General features: G+C 53.6%; 1 protein-coding gene across 4 annotated transcripts in view; it reads left to right on the top strand.

Annotated features, from left to right (window-relative positions):
* The first annotated feature begins 4,078 nt into the window (after nt 1–4,078).
* Nucleotides 4,079–23,193, top strand: part of MXI1 (MAX interactor 1, dimerization protein) — a 75,777-nt gene continuing 56,662 nt past the window's right edge. Inside the window, exons 1-2 of one of the 4 annotated variants that reach the window (XM_040992130.1) lie at nt 4,079–4,537; nt 21,137–21,269. In XM_040992130.1, coding sequence (XP_040848064.1) covers nt 4,288–4,537; nt 21,137–21,269 — 383 coding nt within the window. In that variant the 5' untranslated portion in view covers nt 4,079–4,287. Of the gene's footprint in view, nt 4,538–20,270; nt 20,519–21,136; nt 21,270–23,193 lie in introns of those variants that run through there. The other 3 variants (XM_040992133.1, XM_040992131.1, XM_040992134.1) reach the window with 3 other exon arrangements.

Genomic DNA, 23,193 nt, shown 5'->3' with positions numbered 1-23,193 from the left:
TAGTGATGCAGGAATCTTTTTTCTTTTTCTTCAGACAACGTCAGATGCTTCTTCTTGCCACATTGGAGCAAGGCAGCCTTAAAGGGTCAGCTCTGAAGCTCCACCCAGCTACTTGGTGTCAGGCATGTGTCATGTGGCATGCCAGGGGCTGGAGCTGCCAGGGGAGAGAGGCATGCCCTCTACCCTTGATGAGTTTATGGTCTACTGAATAAGTACGGGAAGTCCCAGGAAGGGCTCGCCGGACTCAGCGGTCCAGTGTGCCCAATCCAGGAGAGCGGCGATAATGTCTTGGGAGCGGGTGGCTCCAAGGAGCTCCACTGTCTGATGGGGGTTGTGTATCCCCTGCCCAAGGCTACACCCACTGGGGAGTGTGTGGGTGGAGGTGAGGGCATGGGGGAGTGATAGGAGGAGGCCTTGTCAGCACTTTTCAGCGAATGGGACAAGCAGAACCATCTAGTTCTCTCTGTAGCAGCCACTCCGCTTCTATGGTGCAGTCTCTAACCCACTCTCCCTCCTTTCTAACAGTTGAAGGCTGGATTAAGACCAGCAGAGAGAAGGGCCAGGGAACCTCATTGCAGCGCGTAGATGCCTGCTTCCTTTTCAAAGGGGAAGGCATTTAGGACCAGCATGACTGGGAGAGCCCAGCAGTGGGGCTCGGGATGTATGTGACAATGAGTGACAATGCAAGGGACAGGGCTATCTGTCTGAGACACTCCATCATGACGCAAGGAAAAGCTAAGAGTTGGAGTGATAGGAAGAAAAGAATGGGTGAGGGAGGAAGGGCAGAGCTCGGGAGCCAGAAGGCCCAAACGACCCGTGACGGCAAGAAGAACATCCCATCCGAAAGCGAAGATGGGCCGGTCTCCGTGGCGACCTTTCTATTGCCTTCTCAGTAATTAACCAGCCTCTGTGTACATAAAGACATAATTATAGGCAAAACAACTCCTTTGATGTGAGCATATAGAATGTCTGGGGGGAGAGAGAGGTAAATAAAAGAGAGAACAATCTTTCTTTAATATGCAAACAAGGCCAGTGGAAAAATATTACCAAACAGGCCGATGGGACATTCAGAAGGTTGGGAAACCAAGGGCCAGGCCTGAATGGTCTTGCCAGGCAGCTGAGGCCCACCGGGAGCAGCCAGCTGACCTCATTGGGCATGTTTGCTTTTTCTCTCCCAGAGTTCACACCTGCTTAGGAGGTCAGCTTTGTGTTCATCCCCTACCTGGTCCCTGCAATTTCCAAAGAAGCCTGTTTACTTCTGGAATCAAAGCTGGGGAGGAAGGGAAGGGAGAAGGATGGCTGCAGAGGATCTGAATGGCTTCTCCTGGGAAGCAAAGCTAATTGGGAATGGGACGGAGCTTGTAATCCGGCATCCTGGATGCCTGTCCTGTGGTATAAGCCCCCTAACATCATTCTTTCTGTTGGGGCCAACTCTATTAGAGAAATCTGCTAATTGGGGATTGGAAAGAGAGAAGGGAGAGAGAGAGAGCAATGTGATGTTGATATGATTTAACACTCGATGGGCTCTGACAAACACATAAGGAAGAGGCTTCGGGCTTCAGCTGGGCGCACTGGTGGTTCCACATGTATGGTACCAACATGAGTGCATGCCACTGAACCACCTGCGCCACTCTGGGGGCACAACAGCGTAGACATCATGGAACAAAAAGGCAGTTCTGTTGCCTCCTCTGTGTCTCTTGCGGTGCCATTGTCTGGGGCTAAGAACTCACATAATAAGAAAAAACAATGCCCCCTATGAAGGGGGGAAGACCTGGTTTGGCACCAGCCGGGGTGTTTTCCATGGGAATGGCAGTGGGGGCTGTGGCCAACTGTGGGAATAGTGCAAATCAGCACTTTTTTTTTTTTTTTTTTTGTAGATTTTCTTCAGGCCATTGTTTATTTTGGCTTTGGTTGGTTCCGTGGCCCAGCTTGAAGATTCCCGCTGGGCTCTGTAGCTCACAGACCTATGAGCAATGGAATAAGGATAAATAAATAATTACCAAGCACGGCTGCTCTGCCCTGGCATTGTGTTTGGGAGTGCTGCATGCACACACACACGTGTGTTGAAGTATCCTGTATGGGACCCATCCCACTTCTCACAGAGGAATTAAAGAGAAACCAAGATTTTCTCTGGGTTCGTTGTTTATCATCTTTCCTTTGGGTCAGGAAGTGACAGGTTTTGCAAAACGGCATTGGGTGAAGCTAGCTGCATAGACTAGACTTTCCTGGCAGACATTCGAACATGAATGACTCAAGGTTGTGGTTCTGACAGAAGCAAAGGGTCAGCCATTGTTTTTGATAATGGAAGATGAACTTGTATCTCGTGGCTTCTAGAAGCTTCTACTTTGCCCTGGTCAAACTGGCATACACAAGTGGAACTCAACCATGCCAAATCTGTCACAAGATGGAAAGTGAGCAAAGAGTATGTGCACTATTATGTTGTAGCCCCAGATGTGAATACATGGGCTTTAAAATGCCAATCTTTATTCTGTCACACCTGCAACAGGCTATTACAGATTTTAAAGTCCACAGGAGCTTTCTGGAAGGCCCTATATATGTATTGTAAGACAACACTAAGAAGTGTACTTTCGCTGCAGCAAAGCCCATTTCCAGTGGGAGCCTTGGTGGCTGCCTCTGGGCCGGCTGAGCACCGCACACCTCCAGGGGGCGCCACTCGCTGAGTCCGCCCTGTAAAGGGTCCCCTGGAGGAGGTCTCCTGGGTGGCAATGAGCTTGTTGTGGAGATGTTTTCCAGAGAGGTACAGACACTGCGCCCGCTCCTCTCCTGGATGACAGTCACATCTATCAAAGGGTGCGGGCTGGAAGGAACTGTAGTCCTAAGGGCCAGAGCCTGCTGAGTGCAAATACAACCCACACGACCTCAGAGATTTCGGGGGGCGGGGAGCTTAGGCCCCCGACAGGTTAAGGAGCTCGCCCGAGGTCACGGAGGTCACTAGGTCTGTATGTGGCAGAGCTGGGGTCTGAACTCTTGGCTAGGGCACTGCAGAGCAGCCCTCAGCTGTCACCCCCATTCCCCGCCCCACCCCAACCCCCACCACATCCCGCGGCTGGAAAACATCCGTGTCAACTGAGGCAGGGGGCTTCAGAGCCAAAAGTAGGAATTCAGCTGGAGGGGAGGGGAGGTGGTTCCAGCGCCACAGTTCCCGCCTCCCTGTCAAATCAAAGGCGGCCAGGTGCAGGGCACCCTGAGTGAGCTTTACACAGCTGGACCAGGGCTGGGGAGGAGTGTGGAGAGAGATGCTTACGCCTCCTCCCCCTTCCTGGCAAAAAAAAAAAAAAAAAAAAAAAAGACTGCATGTGAAGGAGGAAGAAGGATTGAATCCATCTGTAACCAGGCCTTGGGCAGCCTGTGGGCTTCACTAGACTGTGGAGGCACGCACAGGTGTGTGTGTCTAAGTGTGAGTGTGTGGAGGAGAGCTGTGCAGGAATGCGCATGCCACATTGTGAGAGCGTAGAGCGGCTAAGGAAGTGTGTGTAGAAGCCTCTGTACACACGCGTGTTGTGTAGAAGTGTGTGTGTCAGAAGGTGTGTGTGTGTAGGAGTCCCGTGGTGTGCGCAGGAGTGGCTGCCTGTGTGGGTGTGTGTGGAGTGTACACAGTGTAGACAGCAGTGTATTGGGGGGACTGTGTGTGTGAAGGAGTGTATATAGGTGTGCAATGAATAAACGTGTGTTGTGGAGGTCTGTGTGTAGAAGTGTGTGTGTTACGAACGACGAGCATCAGGTTACATGGGATGGTTTTGGGTTGCTTTTTTTATTAAAAAAAAAAAAGTGATAGCAGTCAACCATTATCAGGGACTGCTTTAGAGGTAGGGTGGTTCTTGGTTTTTTTCGTTGTTTTGCTTTTTTCTTTTCTGTAAAGAAAACAACCATCTCAGGAGTTTGTTTCCCTCTGCAGGTGCACTCCGCGCAGCGAGCGCGATCGGGGCGAGGCGGGGGCAGGCAGGCCGCTCAGGTCTCCACCTTCCGTTGTGGCCGCTCCGCCGGCGACGGGCTCGCGCTAGGACCCAGCGCCAGAGCGCCTCCGTCCGTCCTGTAGGTTCATTCAATCTCCCATACACACAGACCCACAGCGAGACCGACACACACGCACACTCGCGCGCACACACAACTGCACGCCACCAGCCTCCTCGGGAAGTCGGGCCGGCTCCTCGCTCCGACGCCTCCTCCGCTCCTAGCCTGCCGGGTCTCCCTGGGGGCCTGCCGCTCGGGCCCCGGCCACTCCTCCTGCCCCGAAGCGGACGAGCTCAGCAGACCCCCGGCTCCTCCATGGGCAAACGCGGGCGGCCGCGCAAGGAGGCGCGCGGCGAGGGCGCGGGGCTGGCCCCCGCCGCGGCCGCGCCCCAATCCCCGGTCCAGCCCGAGGACCCCGCGGGGGGCAGGCCCAGGTGCCCCTTCTCGGACATTTTCAACACCAGCGAGAACTCGATGGAGAAGCACATCAACACTTTCCTGCAGAACGTGCAGATCCTGCTCGAGGCCGCCAGCTACCTGGAGCAGATCGAGAAAGAAAACAAAAGTAAGTTTGGGGACCCCCTGGCTCTTCCACGGCGCCCGGCTCCTCTCTCTCCGACTTGGGCGACCCCTGTCGCCGGCTCGGCCCGCGCCCCCCGTCCCCAACACACACACACACACACACACACACACACACACACACACACACACACACTCACACGCGCGCGCGCGCAGCCCTCGGCGGTGCAGCCGATGACACCGGGGGAAGGACACGCACGCACGCCCAGAGCTGCCGGAGATGTAACAAAGACGAGCGCGGGCAGCTGGGCCTGCGGGGCGTCCGTGTGTCCGTCTCGCGCGGCGGGCCGTGCCGTTTGCTGACAACTGCGTCCGGAGCCCAGCTCTCCGAGGGTGCCTTTCTTCCCTATTTTTTTTTTTTTTCTGTTTTTGTTTTTCTGGGAACCTCTTCGTGCAGACAAGTGTTGTTTTGCTCTGGCTTGTTCCCGGGTAGGATAAGGATTAGAAGCCGAAAGTTGGACACGGTAGGCAGAGCTCGGGGTTCCAGAAAGAAAACACACAGGCGCGCACCACAACAATAACAACCGGCGGCGGCGGCACAGCCTCTCCGGCGTGGGCGCCGGCTGCCCCCTCCCTCCTGACTACTTCTTGCGTTCCTGCCTTCCTGCAACAGGACTGGGCTCCGGCCATCGCGACCCCAGGCCCTCTGCGCGCCCTTCGTCCTGGGGTGCCATCGTCCCTCCACCCCAACCCCCCCACCCCCGTCCCTAAAGAAACAGGCCACGGGACCCGGTAGCTCCAGCAGCTTGTCCTGGACCCTCCCGTCCTGCGCCCGGGAAACTTGACGAGGGGGACGCGGCGAGAAGGAAACTTTGGGATCTCGCAGAAACAATAGTTGGCGAAGAAGGTGTGGGGCAGTTGTGTGCGTTTTCTTTATTTTCCTGGAGACGGCTCCCGAGTGAGGGCGCAGGGCTAAGGAAGGCAAACGCTTTCCCGGTTCTCCCCCCCCCCCCCGCCCCCATCCGCCTCCTCGTCTTCAGGTTGCAAAGCAATGTAGGGAGGGGGGTAAGCGCTGGGAGCCCCACCCCGGCCCGGCTTCCTTTCTGTATTTGTTTCCTTTGGCCCCTGCCAGCGGGGTCCCCCGGCCCTCCCCGGGTAGGCGCCCTAGCGCCCTAACCGGGGCACGCGTGTGCAGCGTCTCGGGCACCATCCATGGAATAATAGATGTGAGCGAGGGGAAGGGGCCAGGCAGACAGAGCGACAGATCGGAGGAAACCGCGGCGGTCCGTGTATCCGAGCCAGTGGGAAGATCCGTGGGACGGGAGGTGGGAGTGGGGGGAGAGAGATGCGACTGCAACGTGTCAGGTATCGTCTCCCCACAACAACGGCAACGCTGAAGCACAAAAACGCCTCTGCTGACCCACACGGGGCCTTCACGATCAAAGCCGCCAGTGTCGCCGCGCGTCTGTGCCGGCGCTGTTCAGAGCAAAACGAGGCTTGGCGTGGGGAGCTGGGGGGGGGGGGTGCGTTCTTTTCTTTCTCTTCTCGCCTGTTTTCCCGGAGTGCCTGGGCTGCGAGAAAGGCACATTGCAAGCTGTGTAGACGAATCGCTGTGCGATTATTTACCGGGGGAGGGTGGGAATGGGGGTGGGAAGCTGGGTGTGCTCTGGCCTGGAGGGTAGTTTTTCCAAAGCGCGAACTGGTGGGGAGCTGGATGAAGACGTGGTTTTGTTTGCTGTGTTTGCTTTTGTTGCGGGGGGGGAGGGGCGCGATTTCTTTAGCCACCCCCCGCCCCCTTCGCCCCCCGGGTCTCCCGAGTCTGCCCAGTGGCGCCGGCTCTGCCTGGGGGTGCACCCAAGAGGGCACCTTGGCAGCGTGTGGCCAAATTGACCCCCCACCCCCACCCCAGGAGGTATATGAAGGAGGCGACCGGAGCTTCCTCGGCGTCCCGTGTCCCCCGCCCCCTCCCACCCCGGCCCGGCACCCGCAGACAATTGGAGACCTCTCCGCCCCACCCCCCGCCGCCCTGGCCGCCGCCACCTCCTTGTTTACCCCTTGCCGGGGCTCCGGCGTGGCCACTAGTCACGTAAGCAGAGAGCCGGGCGCGCCGCGCGGGGCGGGGAGTGGGGCGCGAGAGGCTGGCGAAACCAAAGGGCTTCCTCCTGTCCCCTCTCGCGAAGAGGGTCGTGCTGCAAACCCACCGGCCCTAGAGACGTGCTCGGAAGCCCTGATCGCCCCAAAGTCAACTTCGTGTGGGTGATCGGCCCCCGGCCCAGCAGCCCGCCTCGTCCGGCCCGCTCCCCCACGGGAGTGTTTTTTTGTGTGTGTTGTTTTGTTTTCATTTTGCGCTTTTTTTTTTTTTTTTTTTTTTTTTACTCTAAGCCTCTTTTCGCCGCCGACGTTTGGCTCTACATGACGTGATGCCCAAGGTCCCCAGATTTCCCCGGGAGCGTGGGTCGCCGCGCCAGGCACGGTTCGACTGGAGAGAGCCGGCTCAAGGCCCAAACCCCCTTCCCAACAGTTCAGGCAGCCCGGGGGTTGACCCCTTAGCAAACTCTGCGCGCCCATCCTCCGGGCCCTGCGAGCAGGGGCTCGGCCCAAGGGGGCCCCGCTCAGGCCTCCCCGCTTTCTTGCCCACCCACCCCCCTCGCCCGGTGCGGGTCTCCCGGGCGAAAATCGGCGGGCCCTGCGCCTGCTTTCACTGGGGGCGCTTCCCGGCGCTGGCGGCGCTGGCCGTTGTTGTCTGCTGGCTGCACACAATGCCCGCGCGTCACGGCGGTCCGCGTGTGCACAGCAATATCGCGAGTCGGGGGGCGGGTCGTGCGTGCGCCGGGCTCGGGCACTGCGGGTCGCTCGGCGCGCGCGGGGCTTGTTTTGCTCCCGAGCTCTGCTTTCCGAAACGCTTACATCATTCTGCCGCTCGGGGAGGGAGGGGTACCTGGGCGTTCCGATAGGGCTCGAGCGTTACCCACGTCTCGGGCTTTTGGAGAAAGGCAAGGATCTTAGCTTCTTCAGAATGATGATGATGATGAGGTTTCTTTCCTGGGGGAGCGGGGGAAACAGGGAAACAGGAGGTGGTCTCTGGTTTGGTTGTGCAAGTCTTTTTATTTATTAATTTTTTAGGTCACTCCTGCAAAGGGCATAGCTGGCCGGCTCAGGTGCACAACCTCCCCGCCTTCATTTCTCCGAGTTCCCCCCGTAATCGCTTGATCTCAGTTTCTCCGCCTCCTCCTCCTCCCCCTCCCAGCTAGAGACACATGGTTTCCACATGGAGACAAACTTCTTTCCTCCGACTGGACTTGACCTAGCTGAGCCGTTCAGCCAATGGTAGCTTCGATTCTCGCTGACGTCACGCGTTGCTGGGGCCGGAGGCGAGGGGGCGGGACCAGGGGGCGAGCCCAGCCAAGTCTGGGAGCTGCTGTGCAGCCAGCTGGTTCAGTCTCTTCTTAAAGGGACGCTGTTCTCCCCAGAGACAAGTGTCGGGCCCCGATTCTCCATTTCGGGTTCTAGGAGACCTTCCCGAGAAGCCATTGTGAACAGTCACTCGTTCCGTTTTTGATGTTGTGTGCAAAGTGCTTACTTGGCAAGAGCTCGCCTTGTTTTCCGTTGTAGCCAGAACTGCTGCTCCCTCCCTGCCCGCTGAGGTTTCCGTGCTAGGAGTGTTCACCAAGTTGTGGTCACAGGGCTAAATTATTTCCAGTAGATGGGGTGAGTTTTCCGGAGGGGGGGGGAAGGAAGCAAGGAGTTCATGTCAAGCCACCCAGGGCTGGCATTCCACCGTGTGCCAGGCATGGACTTCCCTGGGAAATTCCCACTGGGATGAATCCCTGTAGGAGGCCTCTAGAAATACCAGCGAGGAGGCTGTGGCCCTGTTGTCACACACCCTTGAAACCGTAGGTAACCTCGAAGATCACCACCTGCTCGCGTGTGGAGAGGGGCTCCACGTAGCAATTGCATAGCAATGCTGACTGACGTCATCGCTGGAAAAAGCTTGGTCCCTGCTTTGGAAAAGGTCGAAATTGAAAGGGAGAAGGCAATTCACTGAGGGATGTCTGTGTTTAAGCTGGCTGGTGGAGAAGAGAGAGAGAGAGGCATGGTCTGCGGGAGGTGGCTCTGGAGGCAGCACCCAAGCTGAGGAGGAAGGACAGTGTGGGAGTGGAGCCGACTCTCCAGCAGCTCACCTGGGTTTGAGGGCGACCTCTTCTCCTGGGGGCTTGTGCAGGCCAAGCAGCAGCCTCTTCCTCTTGCTGGAGGAAGCTGCTGTGGCATGGTATCATTTACTCCATCCTGCCTGCCTGACTTCATCCCTCCTGAGCCACACATGAGACCTGCGCTCCCATGGGCAGGTGCACCAGGGAGCTAACTTCGCTGTCAGGTCTCTCTGCTTCACTTCCACTCCTCTGGCTCTCCAGTGCGCCCTCATTCTCTTCCTCCCCTGGGCTTATCTGTACTCTGCTCCCTTCGGGACCTGGGTTGGTGCCCGCTGCCTCCACCGAGCTTTCTCTGGCTCTTGGAACCACTTGCCTGTATTTCTGAAGTCAGGGTAGCTGAGAGAATGGAAGCTTTGCAGTCACATGGAGTAGGCAGGGCTCCAGATTGCTACTCTGCTGCTTACTGGTCTTGTGACCTTGGACCAGCTTACCTAGCTTCTCTGAGGTTCCTTTTTTTTGTTGTTTTTTTCTGCAAAGGGGATATAATTTTAGCACCACCCTCACATCATTGCTGAATAATTAAATGAAGCGTTGCATTGAAACATTTCAACCACCTGAAATATGATAGGTGCTCAGTGAGTGGTGACTTCTCGGAGCTTGGCGAATCAGTCCCAGGCCAGTCCCTCGTGGCTCCCTGTGCGTCGGCTTTATCCCCACCGGGAGATCATAAACGTCGTGTCCACCCCTTGCATCCAGTAGATGGTTAATAGAAATTTCTCGATGGAGTGGATTTGTCATTTATTGGCTATGGCATAGTGAATACTTTTGGAAGCCAGAGTGACACATGGCTGATTTTCTGATAACCTGGAGGACCTTGGGCAGTGGGACCAGGGCCTTCAAGGAGATAACAGGTCAGGCTCAGAGAGAAGCTGCTTTCTGTCTACGGCTGTGGCCTGGAGAACTGAGAAGCTACTGGCTTAGCATGTGAGGGACTGAAGCAAGTCACGCTGAAAGGCAAGGCTTTGATGGCCACCGTGGCTCTGGGGAGTCACGTTTCTGCATGGGAGCCATCATCCTACAAGTATGCCTCGAGCAGGACTGTGTGTAGTTGCTATCCACCCACTCCACATTGTGTGGGCTGCCGTGCGGGGGGGGGGGGGGGGGTGGGGGGGATGTTTGTTTTTAGTGGGGTTGTGTGAAGAACATTCTGAAGTCAGGCTCCTATTTCCTCTGCATCTTAAATCGCGTTTCCCACATGCAACTTTTTTTTTTCTTTTTAAATTGTTGTTCTGTTTTAAATGTGATCTCTGCTCACTGATAAAATGCCAGCAGGAGACTCTGAGGGCAGCATTGTGGCTTGCCTTGAGGGCTGGGGGACTGGTGAAGGGAAGCCAGGGAAAGGGGACGGATTCTTGGGGTTTTACAGACGCTGAATAATGCCAGGGCTGGCCTGGGTGGGGGAGAAGAGGGCTTGCATTGACTAACGGCCCAACTTCTGTCTCTGGTGAAAACATCGTTCCTTCAGCACCCCCAGAAACAGGGATTTTTATCTGGGGGAGGGGAGCAGGAGGGGACCAGGCAAAGTCTTGAAGGTAAAAGTAGAAGCAATAAAGAGGGTGCCAGCATGTAGCAGTGACTGCTGATTGCATATCAGTTCCTGCTGCTGCTCATTGAACACTGCCTGTATACCAAGAGTAGGGGTACACAGGCATTGCCATCTCCTCCCATATTCACATCAGTCCTGAGATGGAAGCCATTGTACTACTCCCGCTGGACGGAGGGGGTATCTGAGAGGCTGGCACGGTGGTAACTCTCACAGAGCTCACAAGGTTAGCAAGAGGCAGAGCTGTGTTTCCCAGCTGCGCTTCTATGCCAGAGTCTGCGCCCTCCACTGTACACCCGTGCACTCATTTTGCACCCAAGGAATGAAGTCCAGACAGGTGCAGTGACTGGCTCAAGGTCACCCAGCAACCTGGAGCAGAGTTGGGAATCGAAATCCCGGCTTGATTGCCCGCAAGGAGCTCTTCCTGCACACAACTTGTGCAGGAGAAACTTGGAAGTGAGGTTGGAGACAGATGAACCAACCAGAGACGGTTTGGTTTTGTTTTTCAGAGTTGTTCAACCCTCCTGGCCCTAACTCAAGTTTAGGGCTCCTAGGAAACACCAACCCCCACTCCTGCTGCCTTTTCCAAGTCTGTCCTCTGTGCATATTAGAGGACTTGGGGCTGTTGCCATGGTACTGGGGCCAACAGCAAGTTCATCAAAAGCCTGGTCTTTTGCCTTAAAAAAAAAAAAAAAGCCTGGCCCTGCAGCAGCGCATTGGCCACAAAGATTTGCATCAGTCATTGTGGCTCGTTCTGTGTTCTGTTTTAGATCCCCCTGCTTCCCCACCTCTCCTCTCCCCCCCACCACTTTCTATAAATACAGTTGGATAAATATTGATTTAAACTGGGTTTCTAGAAGAGCAGCACATGTTTGCCCTAGCATGGTCTTCACTTAGATACCATGAGTCTGTCAGGCTGACACACCTAACCCCAGCCAGCTCTGGCTTCCAAATGACCCATTCTGGAGAGGTGAGTAGTGGTTTTGTGGCTTTTGAGTTAAAAAAAAAAGGGGGGGGGAGGGGTTAGGAGAAGAAGTTAAAAAGCAACAACCCAGCCAGAAATGGGAATTTTCTTGTAGAATTGAAGCCAGCTGTTTTCAGCAGGTCCAAATCCAGGGATGTCGATGGGAGTCTGCTGTCTGAAGTGCCTTTTCCCCTTCTCCATCCCTTCTTCTTTCACCTTCAGCAGGTGTCACCTGTCAGCATCGGGTGCCCTCACTGTACAGACATGGAAGGCATGGTTCAGAGAGGGACAGTGGCTTGCCCAGTGTGACAATGCAGAGCCACAGCCAGCTCTTTCTGGGCTGTGCTCCCTCTTGCCTGATGCAGGACCTAAACAGGGCCTTTGTTGTACAGGTCAGGTGCTCATCAAGTCAGCAGTGTTGCAGCCTGGTTTACTGATCCCAGGGTGTGTCAGTTATTGTAGAGGTCATTGCAACATGCTGGGTAGGCTTTCAAAATGAAGCTAATTTGAATTTGTCATGCTTAGGAAAATATTTCCCTTTACTTTTTTTCTTTTTTGAGGCGGGAGGAAGTAAGTGGGTGGAGGAACCTGAAGGTGATGGCTACCCCAGAACCCTGGGGCCTTCACCAGAGGGGAGGAATTCGTGGGTGTGGTGTAGGTGTATGGGGGGGGAGGTCTCTGGGGGTACAAGTGGAGTTTCTGGCTCACACCAGGGATAGACAGTGAGCCACAGAGACTTCAGTTCTCCAGGGATAGACACCTACTCTTGGGCCCTTCTGCTAAACTTCAGAGAAGCAGTTGTCTTTTGATATCATTGTCCCTGAGTGGCCTGGCAAGAGGTGTGAAAGCTGTCAACAGCTGACTCCATCTCTGTGGGGCATTTGCAACCCGCCTCCCCCAACTCTCCCAGCTGGAGGCTCCTTTGCCGCCTCATCTCAGGAGGAAAGCTCTGCTGGGCCCCTTGCTTGTGAAGGATTTGGAAAGTTCAAGTGACCCTTGCTTGGAGCAATATGTCTCCAGCAACTACATATGAACAGAATCCTAAAAAAAAAAAATCAGACTAGAAAAAGAGGCCTTTAAGAGGCCTTGTGGCTATTCCATTGCAAGATGTGGCATTTTGTTTTGCGCCACTCATTCTGCCTAGATTTGTTTGTTCGTTTATGGGGCAGACTTGTGCCGAAGGAGCACGTGCCTGCCCTGTGTTAGCCACTGTGCCAGCCCCTGCAGGTGTAACCCCTGCTCTCGTGGGAGGGTTCCCCTGTTGCACAGGCAGGTTTTAGAGATGCCTATGGTGGACCCCAGCAGCGGGGGATGGCATCTGACATGGGTTTTATGTCTGTGGCTCTCATGATGACAGACAACAGGCCAGTGTGTCCTCGGTTTCCAAAAGAAGTACTTCCTTCCCTTTCCGCTCTCTCCCTGCAATGCAGTGTTGAAAATCATTTGTATTTTTTTTTTTTTTGTAATTTCTACAGACCTGAATTTAAGGGGAAAAAAAAAAAAGCAGCCTGAGTTTAGGTTTACCAAATACCATGTAAGCAGCCTTGCAAATAAACACATTCCACTCTCTGTTCCTTCTAGACAAGGCTTCCTGCACATGGAGAGACTGTCCACCCACACCAGTGTCCTCATCATGCACCCAGTCCCACTCCGCCTGCCCTTGGCCCCATCCTTCTAGTATGCGACTCCAGTGTCTGTGGTGGAAATTTAAACACAGCAATTTTAGAAAGATAAACATACTGTCCTCAGGGAGAAGGAGATTGGGAAATTCAAAGGAAAACCAATAAAAGGGGGTTTGGATTACCTACTATTTGAAATAGTCCACTCTGTATTTTCTTGCTATTTAGCAAGGATAGTCCAAGAAAGACACTTTGGGGCTAGGTAGGCTATTGCGTTACAGTGAAGGGCTGGCTTGGTCCCACCTTGGCAGGCAAGTGGGAGCTGCGAGTGGTCTTGGTTTTTGATTTCTATAGAACCTAGAACTACTGTATGCCATGCATGTGTTATCTGCCCCTTACCCCTGCTGTGCCCCCACCATCGCTACCGTAGTTGTTGGGTCCCAGGACTCTTCAGGTTGCCTACACCTTCTTTCTCTTTGTAAAAGTCAGCTCCATTCAACAGATAATTTCTAAAACATGCCAGGAGTCAAGCCCTGTGCTTGGGGCTTCCATGGCGAAGCCTGTATGGTCTCCAGTTCCAGTTCCCCATTCCAGTTCCAATGAGAGAGGAACAGAAACTAATAAACAATCCTAGCTGCCTCCTGGGAGTCTGATAACCTGTTCCCAAGAGGGCTGCTGGCCAAGTGCAATGCCTTCTCTGTTTTCCAAGGCAATAGTGACAATGGCCTGCTTTCACTGCACATTTACTGTGTGCCAGCACAATGCTAAGTGCTCTGTGTTAACTCCTCGCAAATACCCACTAGGCTACAATAGCTAATTGGGAGGTGCCATAATTCTCATTTTACAGACAAGGAAAGCCTTAGCCTTTGCAAGGCTGCCTAGCTTTCCAAGGCCACTGCTAACACACATTGGAGCTGAGTGAGACTCAAGGGAGAACTTAGGGCTCTGGGGGAACTTTCAGGGGAAATAAGTTTGTTAAGACACAGGAAACAGGGTCTGAAATATTTGCAGCCCAGGCTGAGCTCCCTCCCTCCCCATACCTTCTCAGGGTGACTTCCTTTTTTTTCCACCATTCATCCTAGGGTGGAGAGAGGGCATCCAGAACCGTCCAGGGCTCTCAGGCAGTAACGATGAAGCTACATAGGGCCACTTTTCGGGAGGGTCACAGTTTAGGGCGTTGTTGCTTTGTATGCCTAGCATCTCCTGAACAACTCACCCAACCAGTAGGGCTCCCGTGGCTCTGCACTTGGGGCTGTCAGGTGTGTGAATACACACCCTCTCAGGCTGGGGGAGATTTTCCTGAAGCGCCCCAGCTGGTAGGGCAACTGGACAGCCCCATGCATGGGGCCAAGGGCTTCTGCCACACAAGTCAGGGAGGAGGCTAGGGGGAGCCATCAAGGTGAGTGTCTGCTCCCTGCTGCATCCCAGCAGACAACTTGAACCCAACCACTTCCTGTCCCTGCTGGAGATTAGGAAAGAAGAACACCCTGGCATGGAAGTGACTTCATGTTACTTGTTTAGAGTCCTCCAGGAGTTACTTTGCTGTCCCATGTAGAATTCAAACTCCTTACCTCAGCCTTCACTCTTGCTGTTTAGACTGAGTGTGGCCTGAGCCTGGGCAGCCTCAACTTCTTCTGGAAGCTTGTCAGAAATGAGACTCCTACACCTGCTGGATCAGAAGTTGCATTCAGCCAGCCCCCAGGATATCTGTGCACTCCTCCACATCTGAGATGTCCTAGGCACCCTTTGTGATCTTTGGGTCCCTCTCTCCTCGCTTTTATCACTTGTCTTTTTTTTTTTTCTACTACTTAGCCAAAATTCACAGTTATTGGACTTACTTGTCCTCGGTCTGTCAGGCTAGACTACAAGCTCCTTGAAGACAGGAACCAGAAATTGATTAGTTTGTTCTGCTGTCTTTAGTAGCTGGCTTCGTATGCAGTGTGAGATAGATGCTTAGGGAATAATCGTGGGACAAATAATGAGTTTTCTGATCCAGTGTTTCTCATCAGGAAATTGGTGGGACGGTTCTTCCTGCTCAGATCAGTCTGTAACACTGCAAGAATTAACGGCCTTGGTGGCCAGTCATTGTGACACTCAGAAGACCAAAACAGCAACAACCACAAACCCAGCTTTTGCACATTCCTATAGCCTTTTAGAGGGACAGAGTTGCCCTTAGCTGAGTCCACTGCCCTAACCAACTTTGATTTAATCTGATTGAGTGTGACATAATGTATGCTGTGGGGTTCCAGAGTCAGCAAATCCTGGTTTGAATCTGATCCCTGCCTGTGTACCCTTGGGCAAATCTCTTCACCTTTCTGGACCTCATGTGTCACACAGGAATTTCAGAGGTGTACTCGGGATTGAAGAAACTGATGGAGGAGCCATAGAAATGGCTGCATATTGTTCTAGGATCTGTGGAGGGTCTCGGGGTCTTGGGATCAGGGAACTGTAGCTGGAAGAGATGGGCAGGTCTCGTGACCTCAGACAGCCCAGGGGCTGGTGCTTTGATTAGAAACGCTGCTCAAGGGAGCAGGGGCTGGATGTGTGATTTGGTGTCCAGGGCTGGCTGGACTTCACTGAGACCTCCCAGAGTTTCTGCTCCTGGAAGGGAGTGGTGGTGCCAGGGAGTGGGGGCAGGGCCTCCCTGGGCCAGCTCCTGGCAGGGGGAAGGAGGGTAACCCAGGGCTGTGGAGGAATGTGGGGCATCCTCTTAGCAGAAGGCTGGCTTCTGGCAGGTTTTTGTTTTGGTTTGGTTTGGGTTTTTTTTTTTTTTCTTTCCCTTCAGACTTTAAAATTCAAGTCGCATCTAACTTTGAAAGAACAGAACATGGCAATAGCGAAACCTGATAAATGCAACCAAAGAGACAATTATAGTTTACTTGTGCTATTGACGACAGATGCCAAAATCCTAAGCAAAATATTAACTCATAGCACATTGAGCAGGGCTTCAAAAGAGTAGTAAGCCGTGGTTGACCAGGTTATATGCCAGACGTGGCTGAGAGTCGTGAAATCTCATGGATACGTGATGACAGATGCAAATTAATGGAAACTAACATGAGACTACAAGTGATGGAATGTCGCTGCAAAAGCTATTTGGAGTGGTTCCCCATGAAGGCAACTGCTCCAGCACCCTACCCTGCCCAGTTTACCTGTGGTGGTCTTTCAATGCAGGTGGAAAGGACAGGTTGGCCAGAAGTGCTTGCCAGCAGCGAGGGTGCTGATTGTCAGGGTAACCTTATTGAGCAGAAGACTAAACCTTGAACTGAAAACAAAAGCCACACTAGGGCCCCACAGGTTAAAAACATCAGAAAATGGAACTCTTATTTTCCTTTAAGCTTGAATCAGCCAGAAAAAAAAGAGCGTTAAGGACTGAAAAGGATGAGTCCTAACCCTTGCTCCCTCAGTTTGAGGGATTGCTGTGTGGCCTTGAGTAACTCACCATCCCTGTCTGAGCCTGATTTCCAAACTGAAAAAAAATGGAGACTGAGAAATAATCTCAATGATGTAAATGTCTTTGGTGCAAAAAAAAAAAAATCATGAACTGTTGCTTGGGAGGAACATTCAGTTGTTCTGGCCCTAGCAAAAGCTTCCAAATACCTCATCAGTTGATCAGTTGCACCTAGTATCACCTCAAGTGGAGTACTCCAGACTGAGCAAGCCACTTTGGATGTGCACATTCATTGAGTCCTGCAATGCAATGCAGATTTCTTTTTGGATCCAAGTTCAGGCAAAAAGAAAAAAAAAAAAAAAGACATTTGAGAGAGTAGTACATTCATTATAATCACCAAAATAGGCTGCTGTAAGAAGGGCCATTTAATAAAATGTAAGAAGCCCTTTTCTGAGAGATGGGTCAGGATGGAAGTCAAGTGCAGCTGCTTGAGCCGCTGCCAGTGGTCTGATCTCACCAGAAAAACTGGAGTTAAAAAACAACACACTTCTAGCTTCAGCAATTTCAAATTAACACTGCCTCTTCCTGCTGCTCTGCCCACCTCGTGACTGTCCTTGCGTTTATACCTTTCTCCCCAGCTCGGGCACCTGGGTCACCTGGAGCTGTGTGGTTGGGATGTCAGCCGGCAGTCCTGGCGACTGGAGCCCCGGGAGGCGGCAGCTACCTCTCGGGTTTAGCATTACGTCATCCCTTCTAGACCCAAATTTATCTCAGCTGCACACAGCCCCGCAGCTCTGAGCTGCTGCTGCTGACTTGAGGAGAGCTTACGCATGAAGTTAGGCAGGGCTGACTCACCAAGCAGACAGGAGGGTTTTCAGCTTTTTCTTCACATTTCTGGATTCTGGAGATGTGGGAAAGAGGCTGGCCATCTTTCTGGGTGTGTACGTGGTGGGGGGTGGGTGGTAGATGTAACATGTTATAGTTCTCATTTAGAAGCCCAGAGCTTATGAACCGCTTGTTCCAACTTGAGTATTTGAAAATCCCCTTCTGGATGATTGCAGAAAACCATGCCCTCAGCAGGCAGCACTTTGGCACTCTGCATTTCCAGGGAAGTGCCTGTAAGCGCCAGGTGTCACCAAACACAGTGACTTTGGACTTGCAACTTAACCTCATGGCTTCTTCCCCTCTCTCTGGCTCTTTCATTTGCAGAAAATATACAGAACACATCACCCTCCATTGTTGATGAAGCTGCCACAAATCACTTGGAAATTTGTGCGTAATAAACTGTGCTGGGAAAGGACCCCCTAAGGACTGACAGCTTTGCCTGGTCCCCACAGAAGGCAGATTGTTATAGGTCTGGAAGACTCTGGGGGACTTTTTCCATTTTCAAATGAAACTCCCAAGGGAGGAAAGGAGGGGCATGGCTTGTGGGGAAGAGGAGATGGGTAAGATTCCAGGTTCTTTTGTCCACAGATTCTGGAAGCCTTGCTCTCCCCCTCCTCCCCCTGCCCACTGCCTTTGTTCTGCTAACTGGATTCATCTGAGCCAAAGAGGGGTCCTGGCTCCTCCTGGGTTCTTTGTGCTGGGGGAGGCCCTAGTGGTCAATGTCCAGGCAAGGACGACACCCATCGGCTAGTAGAAAAGAGTGGAGATTTGTGAACCCACCAGCCCTTAGTGCTGCTCCCAGCCCACCAGACTCTTTCCCTGTTACCTGCAGATGGCAGCTCACCAACTGCCTGCTCTCCTCTCTTCTTGGCTCCAGAAGGGTGGTTTGTTCATCTGGAGGTCATTCGGCCCTAGGCATCTGTCTAGTCTTTCACCACCCTTTGATAGCTCTATGACCCATGCAGTTCAACGGCCCTTGCATTCATGTATATTTTCAATTTGCACCACTTTTCTTGATTGCATGTCATCTGGGTTTATTTACCTGTCACTGGGTAGAGTCGGCTTTTACTGAAGTTCCTTGGTAATTTGGGATCTGGATCTTAAGAGGTTCAATCTAGAAGTTTCTATCCTCAATCGACAGATGCTCTGAGTAAATGGTTGGAAAGTAGTTGTTACCTTCACTCAGTGGTGAAACTCAGTTCTGAAAAGATCCAGCAACAGCTGAACAAAGCATAGTCCCTTTGCAAACACCCCCACCCCAAAAATATCCCGCATGCCTCGTTTCCTCCTCCCATTTTGGGTCTCCCTGCATTTGAGGGAACAGCTAGTTGCTTCCTAAAAGTTGTGCCAACTGTAATATTTAGAAGGTCTGGCAGCAAGTTTAAACTTATAACCTCATTGGAGATCACTGCACAGAGCTAAAGGTATAAAGGAGAGAGTTACACACAGTGTGATGCCCACAAACATAGCTGAGGGTAAGATTTCCATTTCAAGAAGATTATTTCTGCAGGAGCCAAAGCAATGGCTGCAGCAAAGGGAAATTCCTCACGTATTGAGCATCTCCTGTCAGTGTAGATATCTACCAGCAGGTTAAGTAATCAGGTAGGAAAAAACAATGAACAATGACAAATACACATACCTGCTTCCCAGCTGGCTCCTAAAGTGGTCATCGCCTCTGGCCTCTGGCCTCTGGCTGGTCTTCCTAAATCACTTGCTCTCAACCAGGGGAGATCTGACTAGATCTGGAGGCATTTGGAGTTGGCATGTTTGAGGAGTGGTGGTGTGCTACTGGCATCTACTGGGGACAGTCCTGGGACTGTGCTAATCATCCTGGAGGACACAGACAGAACACCCATTCCAGAACGGGACTGTCAGTAATGGCAAGGTTAGGAAATCCTGGCCCAGCCTTGGAGGACTTGTTAGATGAAGGACGGGAAGCACGGTGTTGCTGTAGTGGTTTCCTGTCTGTAGCCAGCACCTCAGTAAAACACGGGACACTGTAGGAGGAAGCAGTTGTCAGCATAGCTTCCATTTACTCCATTTGGTTTTCAGTATATCTGGTATATACTGCATGCCAGGATCATCTCGCTGAGTCTTCACAGTCAGCGCTGATGAAGGGATGCTCCTTGGGAGCAGGGCCATGTGTGCATTTCCAGGGCCTAGCACGTGGCAGGCCTTCAGTGGCACGTCTAATAACCCTATCTGTAAAATGCGGGTTTCTGGAGCCCAGTGGAGGACTACGGGGAGGAGCAATCTTTTTAGAAATAGGATTTAGGAGCTGGTGATTGGCAGAGGCATTCAGTCAGCTCACATCGCACTGGCTGCCTGTGTGGGGTCCCGCTCCGTTGGTGAGCCGACCTCAGGCTGATGTGCACCATGGAAGGCAGCAGGTGGCCCAAGCAGGTGGGTCCCTGCCACCGATGTGGGGGACCTGGATTGGCATCCTCCTGCCTTTGGCTAGACTCAGCCTTGGCTGATGGGGGCACTTGGGGTGTGAGGGTGAACCAGCAGAGAGAAAATGGCTTTGCCTTTCAAGTAAAAATGCAAGTAAATAAAAACTTAAGTACTACGATTTTAAAAGCTGCTTGGGTGGAAGCGGAAGTGCATGAAGGAGCTATAGAAAGCCCTCTCTGGCGCTGACGAAACATCCCCTTGTTTTGAACAGCGACTGTGGCTTTTCAAGAGTTTCAGTGTGTGCTGCCCGGGCAAGTGGGGAAACTGAGGCACAAAGTTTCATGACAAACCGGTAGCAGATATCGGACGGGAAAGTGGCACTTCGGATGGGGAATGCTACAGCCTCTGGCCGCCAGCGGCAAGTCGCTGAGACTTGACCCTACCACACGGATCGCTCAACTCCTTCCCTCCCAGAAGGCAAAGCCTCGGCAACTCCTTGCGCGTCCTATCCTGGAGCGACTACAATTCCCAGCGCCCCCTGCGGAACATCCCGTAGAGGGCGCAGGCGCTCCGAAGGGAGGGGCGCCTGCTCCGCTTCCGGGCGTGCGGAGAGCCGAGGGCGGGACTACATTTCCCAGGGGGCAGCGGGAGGGGCGGGAGGGGGCGGGCCGCGGCGCTGCTCCCGCCCCTCCCCCGTGCTCGCGCCGAGAGGTAAACAAACCGCGCGCGGGCTGCGGGCGGCGGGGGCGGCGGAGAGCGCGCCGAGCCGCGGCCGGGTGGCCGGCCCGCCCGCCGCACCAGTCCGAGGGCGGCGCGGGGCTGGAGCCGCCTGCGGCGCCTCCTGTCGGCCGGGGAAGGCAGCGCGGAGCGGCCCGATGGAGCGGGTGCGGATGATCAACGTGCAGCGCTTGCTGGAGGCCGCCGAGTTTTTGGAGCGCAGGGACCGAGGTAACCGCTGGACGCCGCCGCCCGGAGCCCGGCGCCCTCCTGCTCCGCGCGCGTGGCGGGAGTGCGGTGCGGCGGGTGAGGGCAGGCGCGTGTGCGTGTGTGGAGGTGCACGCGCGTGGGAGGCGAGGCGCGAGGGGTGTGTGCGTGTGCGCGCCTGTGCCTGGCAGGGGAGGTGCGCATGTGAGGAGTTACACACGCGTGTGCGCGGAGGCGCGCGTGGGGCCAAGTGCACGCGTGAGGAGGTGCACACGCTGCGGGGCTGCTCCTGATGGGGACGTGCGTGAGACCCAGTTGAGAAGCAGGTGGTGTGGGGCCAGCCGGGTGGACGCACCTGGGCTGCAGGTGGCCAGGGACGGCGGGCATGCGAGGCGCCGCTGCTTCTGCCTGTGCTGGGAAGGACACGAGGGAGGGGAGGATGCGGGCTTGGGTTGAAGCCTGGGGCAAGCCTGGACTCCCAGGCAAGGCCTCGGGAGTGGAGAGCTGGCAGGCGAGAGGGGGATTCAGAGGCGGGGAAGCACGGAGCTCAGGAATGCAGGCCAGGCCGACTTCGTGTGGATGGGCACGTGGCTCTCGGTGGTGGCCCAGCCTGGCCTGCGAGTCTCCTTTCCTAAGGATCCAAGCGTGGGAACTTGTGCTTTGAGGCATCTGTCTAGCAGTCATATTACACCTGTTTCTGGCTCTTGCTCTCCACAGAGTGTGAACATGGCTACGCCTCGTCGTTCCCCTCCATGCCGAGCCCCCGGCTGCAGCACTCCAAGCCCCCCCGGAGGTTAAGCCGGGCACAGAAACACAGCAATGGGAGCAGCAACACCAGCACTGCCAACAGGTACCAGCTGGGGGGAGGGGGCGCTGGGTGCCTTTCTAAAAATCGTAACCTGCTTTGTGTGCAAGGGAAGGAGTAGAATCCGGCAGGACAGCTGCAGGTGCCCCTGGTGGGGTCGTTGAGTTGGGGAGGTCTGTGGCTGAGGGTGTCCATGCTAGGGGTAACCCCCAGGCCAGCTTTCCTTGCAATTTTCAAGTTTCCTTGGACCCAAGAGAGACTTTTAAAAAGAACAATCTCCTGCAAGATGTCAGGCCGAACCCAAGGTTTGTTACTGGAAGAGAGATACTCATGTCCAGTAGGATGCTATTGGGAAGAATTTCTGCGCAAGACGATTGTCCTGTGCAAGCTTTGCCTTTTATTTGCTGGTAAGAACCGGTTCTGTAGGGCCCTTAAAGCAGAAACGCGGGGAGGAGAGCTGTCCTTCCAGGAGTCTTCTGTAGGTGTGCTCTTCTGTGTGAATGTGTCCGGCTCATCCCAAGGATTCATCTCCTGTGAAGTTTCCTTCCACGGGGACCCACAGCTTCCCAGCCTTTTCTGTTAAGAGGAATTTCATGGGACCTTTGTTGCCGGTTCTGTCCACTTGGTCTAGGGCCGTAATAAGCATTGGCTCTCAAAGGGGACATGGCAGCCCTTGGTTGGCTAACATTCCCTGAGGTCTCCAGGGAGTGCTGGCAGGTGCTAGATCGCAGACCCGAGAGGTGGGAAGGATGGGAAGTCCGCAGGGCAGCCGAGAGCTGGACTGCACTTCTCACCCTGAAAGTTGACTCATAGGCATACAAATCTCTATTCCTCGTTTTCTCTAAGTGTTGGAAATCTTATTTTCACAGCAGTACTATGGAGGAGGGGGGAAATGTGACCTTACAAACATATGTACCTTGCATGTCATTTGTGATCCTTCTGACAGGTGGGAGCTGGGACCTATAATATGTAATTATTGCCTAAGTGCATTGTTGGTTTAACTGTATCCTTGGTCCTTCCGGCACACCTCTGTGTCGCCCTTGCTGAGATGGTACTGCCATTAGAGGACCTAGCTATAATAGCTCTCTGTTCTTCGGAAACATCAAGATAAGCTCAGAGTCTCAGCTTCTTTACCTGTTTCATCTTACGACTGAAACATACAAAGGTCTGTCATTTTAAAAATTGCTCAGTGAGCAGGGGCTGCCGTGTCCCACTGGTTCCTTCCCAAGTATCATTTGAAACTGCCTTCTTCTGCTTGTCAGCGTCATGGCTCACCTTACGCCTGTAATAACCTCCAGCGGAGTTTTCCTCCAGTCACAATTCTCACGAATGATGTCGGCTGACCTTTCAGTTCAGTGTGCAGCATCTCCTTCTGCTGCAAGGTCTTTGCACATATTCTGCTTCCTGCTGGAAATAATTTTTCTCCCCACGTGTGAGGTTGTCTCTTGTAGCAGTCTTCCTTCAGGGTAAGCGTAATTTACTCTTAGTAGCTCAGGTTTTCACATACTTCGGGGACCCTTACTTTTCCTTTTGTTTGTCAAATTCATAAAAACACAGATATCTGACTCTTTCTCAAATTTGTGTCCCATTCATTGGACTGAAAATTCCCTGAGGGTAGAAATTGTCTCTTTAAAAGAAAGGGAGAAATTGATTGATTGATTGAAAGAGACAGACAGACAGGGAGGTCTTCCATCTGCTGCCTATCTACCAGAGTAGACACAGCAGCCAGGGCTGAGGCAGGCTGAGCCAGGAATTCTGTTCTCTTGCACGCTGGGTGCCAGGACCCACATGCAAGGGCCACCTGCTGCTTCCTGTGCGCATTGGCAGGGAGCTGGATCAGAACTGGAGGCTCTAGGCCAGTTGAACTGTGCCACCGTGTTGGGGCTCTGTGCTCAAATGTGTATCCCGGGTACCTGTCATGGTGCCTCTAATGCAGTAAATGTGTCTTAAGGAGTGGAAGATTGGGGCC

This window comes from Ochotona curzoniae, unplaced genomic scaffold, assembly GCF_017591425.1.
Source record: "Ochotona curzoniae isolate NIBS_2020 unplaced genomic scaffold, NIBS_Ocur_1.0 contig_66, whole genome shotgun sequence".
In the NCBI taxonomy this organism is placed as follows: Eukaryota; Metazoa; Chordata; class Mammalia; order Lagomorpha; family Ochotonidae; genus Ochotona; species Ochotona curzoniae.
The sequence above is the reverse complement of the archived record's forward strand: the minus strand, read 5'-3'. Positions and strand labels throughout refer to the sequence as shown.